The sequence below is a fragment of the Bombina bombina genome, chromosome 9 (assembly GCF_027579735.1).
Source record: "Bombina bombina isolate aBomBom1 chromosome 9, aBomBom1.pri, whole genome shotgun sequence".
In the NCBI taxonomy this organism is placed as follows: Eukaryota; Metazoa; Chordata; class Amphibia; order Anura; family Bombinatoridae; genus Bombina; species Bombina bombina.
In genome coordinates this window covers 40065836-40084115 of record NC_069507.1, presented here as the reverse complement: position 1 = coordinate 40084115, position 18280 = coordinate 40065836, and the positions used below count along the sequence as shown (strand labels likewise).

At 38.5% G+C, this 18280-nt stretch overlaps 1 protein-coding gene across 2 annotated transcripts in view; it reads right to left on the bottom strand.

The window, feature by feature from the left end:
• Positions 1-18280, bottom strand: part of BMPR1A (bone morphogenetic protein receptor type 1A) — a 232383-nt gene that overhangs the window by 128683 nt on the left and 85420 nt on the right. Inside the window, exon 2 of one of the 2 annotated variants that reach the window (XM_053692047.1) lies at positions 720-833. The exons of the other annotated variant lie outside the window; for it this stretch is intronic. Coding sequence (XP_053548022.1) covers positions 720-829 — 110 coding nt within the window. The 5' untranslated portion in view covers positions 830-833. The remainder of the gene's footprint in view (positions 1-719; positions 834-18280) is intronic. 2 annotated transcript variants of the gene reach the window in all.

Below are 18280 nucleotides of genomic sequence, written 5' to 3'. Positions count from 1 at the left end.
TTACTACATGTCTGTTCCTAACTAACCTCAGCAAAGGTGATAACAATGAAAGTACTGCTAACAAAATGAAAGTGTCAGGTATGGATTGGCTCCTCCAAAAAACACAAGAGGTTAGTTATTGAGAAACAACTGCAGCAAGCAAGGTGTTAATCTACTCGGGCAGTTTTTACACTGTCGGTATGAGATTCAATGCAATGTTGCAAAAACGTTAGGTAATTACAAGGCGTATGTCCCTTTAACATTCAAATTACAAGTACAAAATATCAATATGACCCACTACTTATGTGTTTTTCTTACTCACATCTGTATTGTTACATGCTGAGTGAACTATCATATTTGTCCTTGCTTTGTTATATCAGCCAAGCTCATACGGTATTTCCACAAATTCTGCACCGCAGCACAGGTTTTCCTGCAAACATTTGAAGAACGAGATTCAGAAAGAACACCGGAAACTACCTGAGAATTTTACAAACCTAGTATTAATAGCCACTACGCAACACGTGAGATGAAAGCAAATTGTGGCAATTTCATGATTACTAGTATCCATAAAGAATCAGGTCTTGGGTTCTGTAACTGAATTCCTGAAGCTTCTATGATGCATTTGTCAGCTGAACAAAATTTGAAAAATCTTTATGAAATGATGTGCGTAGGAATTGCAAGTAAGCGAAAATGGTGCCAGGGAGCCAGATATCCTGGTAAACCTAATTAGAAATATTTACCCGAGCAGTACGAGTCTGCAAAACACTTTACTCAAAGATGTCCCAACAGATTCTTGTACTGTAAATCCAGTTTTGTTAATTCCAAGAGTCAATGTGATGCATAGTTCCATGTATCTGAAATAAGAAAAAAAATAGATACTTAAACATATGAAAACAAAAGCATGTAATTTTTGCAGATCATCAGACCAGTAAACACACATTTTGAATACAAAGTAGTAGAGAAATAAGTTAAATTAAAGGGACATGAAACCCCAAAAAAATTCTTGTGATTCAGATAGACTATACAATTTTAAACAACTATCCAATTCAATTCTATTATTTAATTTGCTTAGTTCTCTTGGTATTCCCTTTGTTGAAAAGCATACCTAAGTGAGCTCATGAGCTGGGAGCTAGCAGATTGATAGCTGCACATATGCTTATCATTGGCTTACTGATGCGTTCAGCTACCTCTCAGTTGTGCAAAATAGGTAAGAGTAAAATGCAAAGTTGTTTAAAAGAAAAAATGTACGCTCTTTCCAATTTACTTTTATTAACAAATTGACTTGATTTTCTTGTTATCCTTTGTTGAAAAGCAGGATGGTAAGTTCAGGAGTGTGCACATTTCTGCTGTACTATATGGCAGCAATTTTGCAACGTTATACATTAGCAACTGCGCTATTTCCTATCTTGTAGTGATACAGACATATGCACGCCACCTATCTAAATATCTCTGCCACATAATATGAGAATGAAGCAAATTTGATAATAGAAGTAAATTGGAAACTTTTTTTTAAATTCTATGCTCTGTCTGAATCATGAAAGACAGTTTTAGCATTTTGAAGACCTGAAACCCAAAAATTTGTATCATACATATGAGATAATAAATATTTGTTTACAATTTTAAGTTTAAGCTGTTTATTTTCATTGTAAAGCAAACAGGAAGTCCTTAAGGACTGATTGCTCATTGGTTGATAAGAACTTCTGCTGCTTTAGTGGTGGACAGTGAAAACCAAATTGTCTTGCTTTACAGGAACATCTAATTTACAAAAAAAAAAACTAATATTTAAAATATGCCCTCTAAGATGCACACAAAAAACAGAAACTAAACACACTTTTGTGATTCTTTAAAAGAATTAGCAAACAATGGAACATTAGTACAAGCCAAGACCTTTTATAACCAAATGTTGAGACCACAGAAACAAAAAGCAATCACAGAAAGTCAGATATTGTTCAGGATAACATGAAAGGCTTCTGAACATAACTTTATAGTAATATTAAAAAAATAATACAAAATCACTGTTTAGGACATATCTGCATTCACACAGTCAACTATTATATTTATTTTATCCTGGGGTCACTGCAGAACAGGAAACCTTATCCAATCATGGCAGTACTAGAGAAGAATTCCATAATTTACTGGACCTCCTTCCAAGGTTACCAAGATTTTGTTCTCCAAAACTCATTAGAAAATTAATTTGTAAGTCTGCTTTGTTTGTTTATTTAAACTGCAGACACCAAGGAACCTCGCTATACAGGGAATACCACACCCTGCACTTTACATTTAGTATATTATGGGGGTCCCTACCAAACTTGGATAATGTAATTTACATCGCTCCTCAGGTTGAAATTATTTTCTCATGAAGCATTTATCAAAACGGAAGCAAAGACTTAAAAGGGACATTATACACTCATTTTTTCTTTGCATAAATGTTTTGTTGAGAATATATTTATATAGCCCATAAAGTTTTAAGTTTTTTTTTAAATGTGTAGTTTTGCTTATTTTTAAATAACAGATCTGATTTTCAGACTCCTAACCAAGCCCCAAAGTTTTATGAGAATACCGACGTATACCTACTCCAGCTTACTCCCGTTTGAGTAAAGGGTCTTTTCATATGTAAAAGAAGGGAAGAGTGGGAATGTCTTATTTCTCACTTGCAGTGGGCGTTCCAGCTGCTTTTTCAACAGAGCTAAACAGAGCTTCTAAGTAAGTTTTTAAACGGTTTTATACTGGATTTTTATATCAGTATCTGTGCATCTTATTCTTTATAGTAGTGTCTATTACATGCTGTTATATGAAAATGAGTGTATACTGTCCCTTAAAGGGAGAGTATACTGTAAAATTGCATTTTCAGGTTTAAGTGTGTATATGAAATAGCTGGTTTTGTGCTTTGAAAACACGGCCTATTAAAATAGGTTGAGCTTCTCATGGAAGCAACGGCCCCAAAAACACAAAATGTATATGTCTTGACTCACAGTTTAAGGGACACTTGAATCAAAATTAAATTTTCATGATTCAGATAGAGCACTTAATTTTAAGCAACTCTCCAATTCACTTCCATTATCTAAATGTGCACAACCATTTTATATATACAATTTAAGGCACCAGCTCCTACTGAGCATGTGCAAGATTCACAGAATACATATATGCATTTTGTGATTGGCTGATGGCTGTCACATGATACATTAGGAAGGAAAGTAACTAAATTAGATTTACCAGTACAAATCTATTACTAGTGCTTTTGTATTGTCTTTTTATTATGCATTTGCTGATTAGGCGATTCTACCGTGTTAAGTGGTCCTTTAAGTATTTTCTCTCAATACATGTACGAAACCCTTTATCCAAACTACTTAAAGGGACAGTATACTGTAAAATTGTTTTTCCCTTAATGCTTTTCCAATTACTTGTTTTTTAACAGCTGCAGAGTATAAAATGTATGAGATTTGCTTTTTAAGGTTTATTTGTGTATAAGAATTAGCCGATTTTGTGTTTTGAAGCCACAACCGAATAAAATGGGTTGAGCTTGTAGGTATCAGATCTCATTACTTTATCACACTGTGTACATATACATGCTTATATATCTTATATCCGTCTGTAAACTAAAGACCAATACTTGGAGAGAACAATAGAAAATTATTATTAAAGTGAATGTAAATTGTGATAACGTGCCCGTTTTTTAAAAATTTGATTAAAAACAGGGGCACTTTAATTCATCAAAATTTACATTTCACTCGTGTTGTGAAAATACTTACCCTTTAATCTTGACAGCCGCTGCATCACATCCTCCGCCCATCGCAAGCCTCTTCCTGGGTCTAAAATGAGGAATCCGGCTTCCTCCAATCACAGCGTTGAATCAGACACCGATTCCCCAGGGAGGGGGAATTTGTGATTGGAGGATGACTGATCCGTCATTTCTGACGTAGGAAGAGGCTTGCGACAACCAGGAAAAGCTGGTGCGGCTGTCAGGATTAAAAAGTATTTTTACAACACAAGTGAAATGTAAATCTTGATGAATTAAAGTGCCCCTGTTTTTAATCGAATATTTAAAAAAAACGGGCACTTTATTATCACAATTTACATCATTCACTTTAACTAATCTCTATATCCCACATAGTTTAATTACTTCTGCTACTGACTGTGTTTAACACAGCTTATCTATAACTTGAACCTAAGATCAGAAACATTCAGAATAGGTGGGGATACCACAGGCTAAACTATTTTAAATGCCAATATAAGGGTACAGGAAATACTTGTTAACAATTTAATACACTCCAGCAGGTAAAGTGGATCATTGGGAACAAATTAAAGGGGATAAAAATGAGTAGAATGTCCCTTTAAAATCAGAAAAGGGTTTGGATTTCAGAATAGTTTGGATTACGGAATATTTGTATATTTGCATCTGTAAAATGAGACCATTTGGAGAGGTAATGGAAGTACAGTACTGTAATCAGAAAGGCAAAAGTTTTCTTTTAAATAACAAGACTTGCTTTTGCATTTTATAACAAAAACTAAACCAAAGAACCGGGCAGAGAAGATTGTGACTTCTGGATTTCAGAATATGTAACCTGTATAGCATTTATCATAAGCAAATTTGCATAAGGAATGAAAAATGCCTCAAGGCAGTGAGAAGACAGGAAACTGCGATATCTGTCCAGACAAGTAATGAAAAGCCAACTCCACCTTCTGGTGTCTAAAAAAGTTCTTAATCTCATAATAATATCACTTGTATGATTAGTAAACTAACCTGTTATCCAAGTACTGAACACACCAGTAGCAATTCTATTAAACATAAGCCATGCAATTCATATTAAATCTCCATTATTACTAATTTATTATCAGCAGCTGCTAATGTATAATTTATTTAAGCACAGCCCAAATATGAAGCCTGGTCACACAAGGCCACAAAAGGTTGTTAAGGGACATAACCATAGACAATTTTTGAAGTGCACAGTAATTGATTTTAAAAGCAATAACATTTCCTAAAATAGTCATAAAACGCTCTATAGAAATGACCAGGACAGACAATGCTGTACAAACATTAGTAAAGCCGTACAATTTAAAGGGACAGTATACTATAAAAACAGAATTTATGTTTACCTGATAAATTACTTTCTCCAACGGTGTGTCCGGTCCACGGCGTCATCCTTACTTGTGGGATATTCTCTTCCCCAACAGGAAATGGCAAAGAGCCCAGCAAAGCTGGTCACATGATCCCTCCTAGGCTCCGCCTACCCCAGTCATTCGACCGACGTTAAGGAGGAATATTTGCATAGGAGAAACCATATGATACCGTGGTGACTGTAGTTAAAGAAAATAAATTATCAGACCTGATTAAAAAACCAGGGCGGGCCGTGGACCGGACACACCGTTGGAGAAAGTAATTTATCAGGTAAACATAAATTCTGTTTTCTCCAACATAGGTGTGTCCGGTCCACGGCGTCATCCTTACTTGTGGGAACCAATACCAAAGCTTTAGGACACGGATGAAGGGAGGGAGCAAATCAGGTCACCTAAATGGAAGGCACCACGGCTTGCAAAACCTTTCTCCCAAAAATAGCCTCAGAAGAAGCAAAAGTATCAAACTTGTAAAATTTGGTAAAAGTGTGCAGTGAAGACCAAGTCGCTGCCCTACATATCTGATCAACAGAAGCCTCGTTCTTGAAGGCCCATGTGGAAGCCACAGCCCTAGTGGAATGAGCTGTGATTCTTTCAGGAGGCTGCCGTCCGGCAGTCACATAAGCCAATCTGATGATGCTTTTAATCCAAAAAGAGAGAGAGGTAGAAGTTGCTTTTTGACCTCTCCTTTTACCAGAATAAACAACAAACAAGGAAGATGTTTGTCTAAAATCCTTTGTAGCATCTAAATAGAATTTTAGAGCGCGAACAACATCCAAATTGTGCAACAAACGTTCCTTCTTCGAAACTGGTTTCGGACACAAAGAAGGTACGACTATCTCCTGGTTAATGTTTTTGTTAGAAACAACTTTTGGAAGAAAACCAGGTTTAGTACGTAAAACCACCTTATCTGCATGGAACACCAGATAAGGAGGAGAACACTGCAGAGCAGATAATTCTGAAACTCTTCTAGCAGAAGAAATTGCAACCAAAAACAAAACTTTCCAAGATAATAACTTAAAATCAACGGAATGTAAGGGTTCAAACGGAACCCCCTGAAGAACTGAAAGAACTAAGTTGAGACTCCAAGGAGGAGTCAAAGGTTTGTAAACAGGCTTGATTCTAACCAGAGCCTGAACAAAGGCTTGAACATCTGGCACAGCTGCCAGCTTTTTGTGAAGTAACACAGACAAGGCAGAAATCTGTCCCTTCAAGGAACTTGCAGATAATCCTTTCTCCAATCCTTCTTGAAGAAAGGATAGAATCTTAGGAATCTTTACCTTGTCCCAAGGGAATCCTTTAGATTCACACCAACAGATATATTTTTTCCATATTTTGTGGTAAATTTTTCTAGTTACAGGCTTTCTGGCCTGAACAAGAGTATCAATAACAGAATCTGAGAACCCTCGTTTTGATAAGATCAAGCGTTCAATCTCCAAGCAGTCAGCTGGAGTGAGATCAGATTCGGATGTTCGAACGGACCTTGAACAAGAAGGTCTCGTCTCAAAGGTAGCTTCCATGGTGGAGCCGATGACATATTCACCAGATCTGCATACCAAGTCCTGCGTGGCCACGCAGGAGCTATCAAGATCTCTTGATTGATCCTGGCTACCAGCCTGGGGATGAGAGGAAACGGCGGGAATACATAAGCTAGTTTGAAGGTCCAAGGTGCTACTAGTGCATCTACTAGAGTCGCCTTGGGATCCCTGGATCTGGACCCGTAGCAAGGAACCTTGAAGTTCTGACGAGAGGCCATCAGATCCATGTCTGGAATGCCCCACAGTTGAGTAATTTGGGCAAAGATTTCCGGATGGAGTTCCCACTCCCCCGGATGTAATGTCTGACGACTCAGAAAATCCGCTTCCCAATTTTCCACTCCTGGGATGTGGATTGCAGATAGGTGGCAGGAGTGAGTCTCCGCCCATTGAATGATTTTGGTCACTTCTTCCATCGCCAGGGAACTCCTTGTTCCCCCCTGATGGTTGATGTACGCAACAGTCGTCATGTTGTCTGATTGAAACCGTATGAACTTGGCCTTTGCTAGCTGAGGCCAAGCCTTGAGAGCATTGAATATCGCTCTCAGTTCCAGAATATTTATCGGTAGAAGAGATTCTTCCCGAGACCAAAGACCCTGAGCTTTCAGGGGTCCCCAGACCGCGCCCCAGCCCATCAGACTGGCGTCGGTCGTGACAATGACCCACTCTGGTCTGCGGAAGGTCATCCCTTGTGACAGGTTGTCCAGGGACAGCCACCAACGGAGTGAGTCTCTGGTCCTCTGATTTACTTGTATCTTCGGAGACAAGTCTGTATAGTCCCCATTCCACTGACTGAGCATGCACAGTTGTAATGGTCTTAGATGAATGCGCGCAAAAGGAACTATGTCCATTGCCGCTACCATCAAACCTATTACTTCCATGCACTGCGCTATGGAAGGAAGAGGAACGGAATGAAGTGTTTGACAAGAGTTTAGAAGTTTTGTTTTTCTGGCCTCTGTCAGAAAAATCCTCATTTCTAAGGAGTCTATTATTGTTCCCAAGAAGGGAACCCTTGTCGACGGAGATAGAGAACTCTTTTCCACGTTCACTTTCCATCCGTGAGATCTGAGAAAGGCCAAGACTATGTCCGTGTGAGCCTTTGCTTGAGGAAGGGACGACGCTTGAATCAGAATGTCGTCCAAGTAAGGAACTACTGCAATGCCCCTTGGTCTTAGTACCGCTAGAAGGGACCCTAGTACCTTTGTGAAAATCCTTGGAGCAGTGGCTAATCCGAAAGGAAGCGCCACGAACTGGTAATGCTTGTCCAGGAATGCGAACCTTAGGAACCGATGATGTTCCTTGTGGATAGGAATATGTAGATACGCATCCTTTAAATCCACCGTGGTCATGAATTGACCTTCCTGGATGGAAGGAAGAATTGTTCGAATGGTTTCCATTTTGAACGATGGAACCTTGAGAAACTTGTTTAAGATCTTGAGATCTAAGATTGGTCTGAACGTTCCCTCTTTTTTGGGAACTATGAACAGATTGGAGTAGAACCCCATCCCTTGTTCTCCTAATGGAACAGGATGAATCACTCCCATTTTTAACAGGTCTTCTACACAATGTAAGAATGCCTGTCTCTTTATATGGTCTGAAGATAATTGAGACCTGTGGAACCTCCCCCTTGGGGGAAGCCCCTTGAATTCCAGAAGATAACCTTGGGAGACTATTTCTAGTGCCCAAGGATCCAGAACATCTCTTGCCCAAGCCTGAGCAAAGAGAGAGAGTCTGCCCCCCACCAGATCCGGTCCCGGATCGGGGGCCAACATTTCATGCTGTCTTGGCAGCAGTGGCAGGTTTCTTGGCCTGCTTTCCCTTGTTCCAGCCTTGCATTGGTCTCCAGGCTGGCTTGGCTTGAGAAGTATTACCCTCTTGCTTAGAGGACGTAGCACTTGGGGCTGGTCCGTTTCTACGAAAGGGACGAAAATTAGGTTTATTTTTGGCCTTGAAAGACCTATCCTGAGGAAGGGCGTGGCCCTTACCCCCAGTGATATCCGAGATAATCTCTTTCAAGTCAGGGCCAAACAGCGTTTTCCCCTTGAAAGGAATGTTAAGTAGTTTGTTCTTGGAAGACGCATCCGCTGACCAAGATTTCAACCAAAGCGCTCTGCGCGCCACAATAGCAAACCCAGAATTTTTCGCCGCTAACCTAGCCAATTGCAAAGTGGCGTCTAGGGTGAAAGAATTGGCCAATTTGAGAGCACGGATTCTGTCCATAATCTCCTCATAAGGAGGAGAATCACTATCGATCGCCTTTACTAGCTCATCGAACCAGAAACACGCGGCTGTAGTGACAGGGACAATGCATGAAATTGGTTGTAGAAGGTAACCTTGCTGAACAAACATCTTTTTAAGCAAACCTTCTAATTTTTTATCCATAGGATCTTTGAAAGCACAACTATCTTCTATAGGTATAGTGGTGCGTTTGTTTAAAGTAGAAACCGCTCCCTCGACCTTGGGGACTGTCTGCCATAAGTCCTTTCTGGGGTCGACCATAGGAAACAATTTTTTAAATATGGGGGGAGGGACGAAAGGTATACCGGGCCTTTCCCATTCTTTATTTACAATGTCCGCCACCCGCTTGGGTATAGGAAAAGCTTCTGGGAGCCCCGGGACCTCTAGGAACTTGTCCATTTTACATAGTTTCTCTGGGATGATCAAATTCTCACAATCATCCAGAGTGGATAATACCTCCTTAAGCAGAGCGCGGAGATGTTCCAACTTAAATTTAAATGCAATCACATCGGGTTCAGCTTGTTGAGAAATTTTCCCTGAATCTGAAATTTCTCCCTCAGACAAAACCTCCCTGGCCCCCTCAGACTGGTGTAGGGGCATTTCAGAACCATTATCATCAGCGTCCCCATGCTCTTCAGTATCTAAAACAGAGCAGTCGCGCTTGCGCTGATAAGTGGGCATTTTGGCTAAAATGTTTTTGATAGAATTATCCATTACAGCCGTTAATTGTTGCATAGTAAGGAGTATTGGCGCGCTAGATGTACTAGGGGCCTCCTGAGTGGGCAAGACTGGTGTAGACGAAGGAGGGAATGATGCAGTACCATGCTTACTCCCCTCACTTGAGGAATCATCTTGGGCATCATTTTCAGTGTCACATAAATCACATCTATTTAAATGAGAAGGAACCTTGGCTTCCCCACATCCAGAACACAGTCTATCTGGTAGTTCAGACATGTTAAACAGGCATAAACTTGATAACAAAGTACAAAAAACGTTTTAAAATAAAACCGTTACTGTCACTTTAAATTTTAAACTGAACACACTTTATTACTGCAATTGCGAAAAAGTATGAAGGAATTGTTCAAAATTCACCAAAATTTCACCACAGTGTCTTAAAGCCTTAAAAGTATTGCACACCAAATTTGGAAGCTTTAACCCTTAAAATAACGGAACCGGAGCCGTTTTTATCTTTAACCCCTTTACAGTCCCTGGTATCTGCTTTGCTGAGACCCAACCAAGCCCAAAGGGGAATACGATACCAAATGACGCCTTCAGAAAGTCTTTTCTATGTATCAGAGCTCCTCACACATGCGACTGCATGTCATGCTTCTCAAAAACAAGTGCGCAATACCGGCGCGAAAATGAGGCTCTGCCTATGATTAGGGAAAGCCCCTAGAGAATAAGGTGTCTAAAACAGTGCCTGCCGATATTATTTTACAAAAATACCCAGATTAAATGATTCCTCAAGGCTAAATATGTGTATATATGAATCGATTTAGCCCAGAAAATGTCTACAGTCTTAATAAGCCCTTGTGAAGCCCTTATTTACTGTCTGAATAAAAATGGCTTACCGGATCCCATAGGGAAAATGACAGCTTCCAGCATTACATCGTCTTGTTAGAATGTGTCATACCTCAAGCAGCAAAAGACTGCTCACTGTTCCCCCAACTGAAGTTAATTCCTCTCAACAGTCCTGTGTGGAACAGCCATGGATTTTAGTAACGGTTGCTAAAATCATTTTCCTCTTACAAACAGAAATCTTCATCTCTTTTCTGTTTCAGAGTAAATAGTACATACCAGCACTATTTTAAAATAACAAACTCTTGATTGAATAAAAAAACTACAGTTAAACACTAAAAAACTCTAAGCCATCTCCGTGGAGATGTTGCCTGTACAACGGCAAAGAGAATGACTGGGGTAGGCGGAGCCTAGGAGGGATCATGTGACCAGCTTTGCTGGGCTCTTTGCCATTTCCTGTTGGGGAAGAGAATATCCCACAAGTAAGGATGACGCCGTGGACCGGACACACCTATGTTGGAGAAATGTTACCAGCTGCAGAGTATAAAATGTATGAGATTTGCTTTAAGGCTTATTTGTGTATATGAATTAGCTAATTTTGTGTTTTGAAGCCACAACCAAATAAAATAGTTTGAGCTTGTAGGTATAAGCAGCTCTCATTACTTTATCACATTGTGTACATATACATGTTTCTTTATCTTATATCTGTACATAAACCAATCACCAATACTTGCAGAGAACAATGGAAAATTAATATTTTATTACTGTATCTCTTATATACCCCACGGGGAGTGTAATTTTGTCTGCTGGCTGTTTACACAGCTTGGCCTTAAAGGGACAGTATACTATAAAATAGTTTTTCACTTAAAGGGACACTGAACCCCAATTTTTTCTTTTGTGATTCAGATAGAGCATGAAATTTTAAAGGGACACTCAGGTCAAATTAAATTTTCATGATTCAGATACAGCATGTAATTTTAAACAACTTTCCAATTTACTTCCATTAAAAAAAAATGTGCAGTCTTTTATATTTACACTTGTTGAGTCACCAGATCCTACTGAGCATGTGCAAGAATTCACAGACTATACGTATATGCATTTGTGATTGGCTGATTGCTATCACATGGTAACAGGGGGAGTGGAAATATACATAACTTTGAATTTCAAATTAATAGTAGATTTTTTTTCTAACAAATTTCAGAGTAAATGCTATTGTATTGTCTTGTTATCTTGCATTTGTCGATAAAAGGGCCATAATACCCAAATGTTTAAACACTTGAAAGTGATGCAGTGTAGCTGTAAAAAGCTGACTAGAAAATATCTCCTGAACATCTCTATGTAAAAAAGAAAGATATTTTACCTCAAAGGTTCATCAGTAGCCACCTCCCACTGTAAAGGATTTCTAAGCAGCATTTTAGTGTGTCTGTCCTGGGACAGCTTAGGGGATGAGCATCGTGCACTCTCATATTATTTCCCTATTCATTTCTTCATTTTTTTTTATTTATTTTTTTTGCCTGCAGCTGGGAGCAGCTGAGTATAACTTTTTACACAGAATTTACTCTGCTGAGCTGAGGAGATTGTGAGGTAAAATATCTTCCTTTTTTACATAGAGATGCTCAGGTGATATTTTCCTGTCAGCTTTTTACAGTTATACTGCATCAGTTTCAAGTGATTTAGCATATGAGTATTATATCCCTTTAAGCAAATCTAATGTGTTTACTGGTCCTTTAAGCAACTTTCTAATTTACTCCTATTATCAAATTTCTTTATTCTCTTGGTATCTTTATTTGAAATGCAAGATTGCAAGTTTAAATGCCGGCCCATTTTAACAACCTGGGTTGTCCTTGATGATTGGTGGATAAATTCACCCACCAATAAAAAAGTGCTGTTCAGAGTGTTGAACCAAGGAAAAAAGCTTAGATGCCTTTTTCAAACAAAGACAGCAAGAGAATGAAGAAAAATTAATAGGAGTAAATTAGAAAGTTACTTAAAATAGCATGCTCTATCTGAATCACAAAAGAAAAAAATTGGGATCAGTGTCCCTTTAATGTGTTTCCAATTACTTTTTTTAACCAGCTGCAGAGTATAAAATGTATGAGATTTGCTTTAAGGCTTATTTGTGTATATGAATTAGCTGATTTTGTGTTTTGAAGCCACAACCTAATAAAATGGGTTGAGCTTGTAGGTATAATTAGATCTCATTAATTTATCACATTGTGTACATATACATGTTTCTTTATCTTTATTTCTTCTACTGGCTGTGTTAACACAGATTGGCCTTGAGGCCAAAAACTTTCAGGATAGGTGGGGACACGACAGGCTAAATAAACTATTTCAAATTCCAATATAAGGGTAATGGTAATACTTGTAAACAATGTAATACACCCCAGCAGGTAAACTGGATCATTGAAAACAAATTAAAGGGGAGAACATTTTGAGTAAACTGTCCCTTTAAGCATAGGTAATGAGAAGTTATAAAAAAATGGCTTTTAAAAAGGATCAAGCTCATACCATACTAAGCTCAACTATAGAGGAAGACTGGGTGAAATTTGGAACATAGCTGGATCATTAGAAAGAGTAAACAGGCACAAATAGGGTGTTCAGCTAGCTCCCAGTAGTGCATTGCTGCTCTGAGGCTACTTAACACAAAATAACAATAGAACAAAGCACATCTGATGATAGCAGTAAACTTGAAAGTTGTTTAAAACTGAATTCTCTATATAAACCAATACAGTTTCTTTTTTAAACTTACTGTTTATCTTACACCTTTGGATTTTCTCTCTTAAACACAAAAGTTGGATGTTAAATTTCATCAGAAAGATTCACTTCAGATTTTTCCCATATTTCAGTTTAGCCAAATTTTGGCCAAGTGGGCATTCAGTTTCGCCGAATATTGAATTTGGTTATTTCCAATGGGAAGGGAAAATATATATACAACAAATCTTACATTATAAAATCAAACAAAATAACCTATCTTGCATTGTTTGATGAACATATAACTCAGATATAATTTGAGTCAATGGCCAGCTCACAGTGACACAGAAGTCAATCAATTGCACAGTTCAGTAGCTGCAGTCAAAGTAACTGAAAATGTCTAAGCGTCTCCTAGTCACCCACCTTCCTATGCTAGGTTAAAGGGACATGAAACCAACATTTTTTCTTTCATAATTTAGAAAGAACATACAATTTTAAACAACTTTCTAATTTACTTCTATTATCTAATTTGCTTTATTCTCTTGATATACTTTGCTGAAAAGCATATCTAGATAGGCTCAGTAGCTGTTCATTGGTGGCTGCACATAGATGCCTCATGTGATTGGCTCACCCATGTGCATCACTATTTATTCAACAAAGGATATCTAAATAATTAAGCAAATTAAATAGAAATAAATTGGAATGTTGTTAAAAATTGTATTCTCTACCTGAATCCTGAAAGAAAATTTGTGGGTTTAGTGCCCCTTTAAGGCTTCATAGTACTACACTGTATGGTTAAAAGCCAACATTTAGTGCCTGATTGGCTGTCCTAACATCAATTATTAGTAATACTATGATAGGATTGGATAGGGGACAATGAACACATGAAGGGTAAAATTGCCTGTACATCCTTACAAACAAAGGAGCCAATAAGCCAAACAAAACTGCTCCACTTTTTTTGGCACCAAACAACAAACTATTAATTGAATCGATTTGGTTAAAAAAAAAAAAAGAAAAAGTTTGTTCATTGCCCATTAATGTATCGGACTATTTGTGCTTCGGATGACACACCCAGTGGACATAATTTCAGACATTTTTATTCACCTGAAATGCACAATTTAAAAAAGTGCTTGTCTGATGCTCTGTAGAGGCACCAAACAAATCTTAGAACCTAGGTCTTAAAATGCTGCATATTCAGATAATGAAAAGGGTGGATTATATGGTGAGAACAGAGTCACTACTGCCACTATAAATAATTGTGTGTGCATCATTTGAATTGGGGCGCAGTGTGCGCACACAGCATACCCATCTACTCCTGTGAAAGAGTAATAACTTTTTACTTTAATTTTGCTAATATAAGTATATTGCACAAATCCTTCTATACAGAAATAAAATGTACTCATGCACATTTCAGTTTTGACTATGTCCCTTTAATTAAAAGAATCTTAGAAGCTTCAAAACTAACCTTAATAGCTCTTGCAAAAGCAATGAATTAGTGAAGTACCCTGAAAAGAGGTAGCTAATAACAGCATCATTTGTGTTAATCCCAGAAGGTTTAGGGAGTGCCTATGTGGAAGGTCAAAGGTGAGAAAGTTCAGAAAGTAGCTAGAATCTTGCTGCAGCAAGCCGCTATTCTGTATGGGATGACCCCATCTCTCTGTACTGTATGGGATGACCCCATCTCTCTGTACTGTATGATTCTGTATGGAATCACCCCATCTCTCTGTACTGTAATACATTTTAAAATAAATTTCCTTTTAGATACAACATCAAAAATGCTCACGCAAAAAACTGGTATTAGTACATTTTCAGGTGTGAATACTGTTAAAGGGCCATTTTGCCCTTTTTTTTCCTGTAATTTAACTTGGAAAATTGTTGGTTCTCTCAATTTTCTATAAAGAATTGGGTGGCCCATCATGTGAAAGAGGGAATAGTCCACTTTTAAATGAGAGGTCACACCCTCCCTCCTAAATTTCAGGTGATCGCCATGGTAATGGTGATCACTTGCCAGTGGCACAAGTACACATCTGTGTAGTGTTTGACAAGGGGGCACTTTTAGAGACGACCCCCCACATAAAACACAGTGGGGGTTTAAGACTCCAGTTTAGAAAGAGGGAAACCTTCTCTGAAAGGTAACTTGCCAGAAACCTGAACTCAGCAAAAAAACATTTCAATGTTGAGCCTGCTAAAAATAAATTATTTTACATAGGCAGCTACAGGCAATAACATTGATGACCATTTCCTCCCTCCAATATCGGCCGGGGCAAAGATCTATGCAGGTGCAGTATTAGGTTCTATGTTTTGCCTTTGTCATATCTGAAACACGTTACCAAAAAGACGATTAGGAGGGACAGTATTGATTTTTGCCAAATTTATTTTTCGAGTTTGGTAAACTGGTTGTTCCTTAGTATTTGCCATAGAATAATTCTAAGTGGTGGCAGCAGAGAGGTTTGTGTGGGTGGGATTAATGGGTAGTTTGTCAACCCTTACAGTAAATGCCCTGAGATTGGTATACAATGTTACTACTTTGCAATATATTTTCATCATTATATTTTGACTACTGTTCATGTAATTTAGCTCTGTAAATTGAGCAATTTCTAATGCTCAGAACTTTGAAATTCCCCTGCTGACTTTTTAAGGCTAAGAACTACATATCTGCACCTAAACGGCTTTAACTGATAACAACTGCAAATAAATGCACTAAAAATTCTAACTTTATGACTGTGGCTAGTCTGGTAGTTTGCCGATTAATGCCTAGATTGGCTCCTCTAAATAAGGCAAATTGTGGGTGGAGTTTTGATATGGAAAAATAACTGCAGAAAAAAAGGATGTCAATTAGTTTTAAAAATGTTAAGACTTGGCTGAGGCTATTCTTTAGCAGCACAACAGAAATGTCTTGTAATTACAAGGTGTTTACTGTCCCTTTAAGTCACAGATTCGCCTGGAGTGTCTTTGCCATGATAACCAACCTAGTTTCAATTTAAAGGATTTGTTACCCATCTACACCACAAACTGGTGACAGTTGCAAGGTTAACCCTTTCCATTACAATGGTGTTTTCTAATTTTATAATTATGCAAACTAGATATTTTCTAAAAATTTTAGGCCTACTGAATTATTTTTTAAAATGTATATGCAATTAGGGTCAGACATCTAAAAATAGCTCAAGCACAGGGGTGTGACAATGACAGCAGCAAAGGGGTTAAATAAGTAAATACCTTTAAAGGGACACTAAAGTCAAAATTAAACACTTGTCATTCAGATAGAACGTGCAATTTTAAAAATGTGTACAGGTAGCCCTCCGTTTATACCCGGGTTAGGTTCCAGAAGGAACGGTTGTAAAATCGAAACCGTTGTAAATTGAAACCCAGTTTATAATGTAAGTCAATGGGAAGTGAGGGAGTTAGGTTCCAGGCCCCTCTCAAAATTGACATAAGTAAAACCTAATACATTATTATTGGTTATTTGTACAGCGCCGACAGATTCCGCAGCGCTGTATTTTATTTTTAAAGCTTTGAAATGAAGACTTTAAATGCTAAACAGCAATATAAACCGTATCAAATCACACAACACAGAAAATAAATTCAAACTAAGTTTAATGAACAAAAACATTTGCTAACAGCACCTAATATAATAATCGAACAACAGACTGCATCATCATCATCAAACTAAGTTTATTGAACAAAAACGTTTTGTTACTTGCATTTTTCTGCACAGTTCTCTGCATTGTTAGCATGTTAGATAATATTGAGTCTGCACCTATTCTATGCATTTCAATCTGCAGTGATTAATAGGGAGTTAGGCACCCTCACCTCAAGCAGCTGGGCAGGAAGATAATAGGGAAGTGGCTGCTAAATCTTGCTCGATAGCTCTAGTCTGTACTGTGTACACAGATTCATTTCAGGCTGTTAAACTAGTTTAACTTTGCTGCAACACAAGAGGACAGCTCCCCCTACTGGCTATTTTAATTAGTGCACTGCTTTTCAATGCATTTCAATAACAGTCACATGAACGAAAAAGAAACGTTATTCTGAAAAGGCGCAAATTGAACCGGCCTAAACCGAGGGCCACCTGTACAGTTTTTTTTTTATCTGCACACTTTGAGGCAACAGCTGCTACTGAGCATGTGCAAGAATTCACAGTAAATGTGTATGGATTTAGAAATTGATGACTGTCGCATAATACAAGAGACAGGGAAAATGTTAGTCTTTCTGAAATTTGTTAGAAAAATAAATATTGTTATTTGAAATTCAGACCAAGTGTTATTGCATTGTCTTTTCATTATGCATTTGTTGATTTGTCAATTCTATTGTATAGGAATAATTCAGAGATTTTCCCGGGTTCAGTCCCAGACTATCGCAATAACAAATTATGTTTACCTGATAATGTTCTTTTCTTCAGATGGAAAGAGTCCACAGCTGCATTCATTACTTTTGGGAAAACAATACCCAAGCTATAGAGGACACTGAATGCTAAAATGGGAGGGTACAAAAGGCGGCCCGGCCCATTCGGAGGACGCCAGGCCTGAAGCCCCTACCCAGCAACAAACCCACTTCGTTCCAAGCCGAGAAAACCTTGAAAAAGGATACTGACCCACAGAAGTTCACAAGCCTTGATAGAGACCGCAGAAATAGACTCAACTGAGCCAACACGCCTCTGGGAGACACCATCGCCCAGTAGTAGGTCCCCAACAACACACCCCTTACAACAGAAAGGGATCAACTACCATAAACTCCCATGCCGCAAACCCAGATAGAAAACACCTGCATCGAGCACAAGCAATAGTCATACCAAGATGACTTGTAAACAAAAATACACTTCCCAGTAATGGAAATCAAACCCGAGTTGTCAAAAGACCTAAGCTGTTGCACCAACCATCATACCAGATCAGAGCACCAACCCCACATTCAAACGCGAAACATCCACTGAGCAGTGAACTCATCACAGGCTATCCAAAGCTACTCGCGTAACGTCCATGGAGAAGCACCGAAACCTCAAAGAGACTCACCGTACCTCAAAACCCGGGGATTAACCCCAGATCCAAGATTCTGCACCCAACACCAGACCAACCCAGTGACAGGCAGATCTGACAGGCAGGGGAACAAAAAGACCCTAATGGGACAGAATGGGACGGACCAGGCAACCCCAATAGAGTTTGGGTGCCAACCCAAATAGGTCCCTCAAGTAGGAACTCCCAAGAGACCCT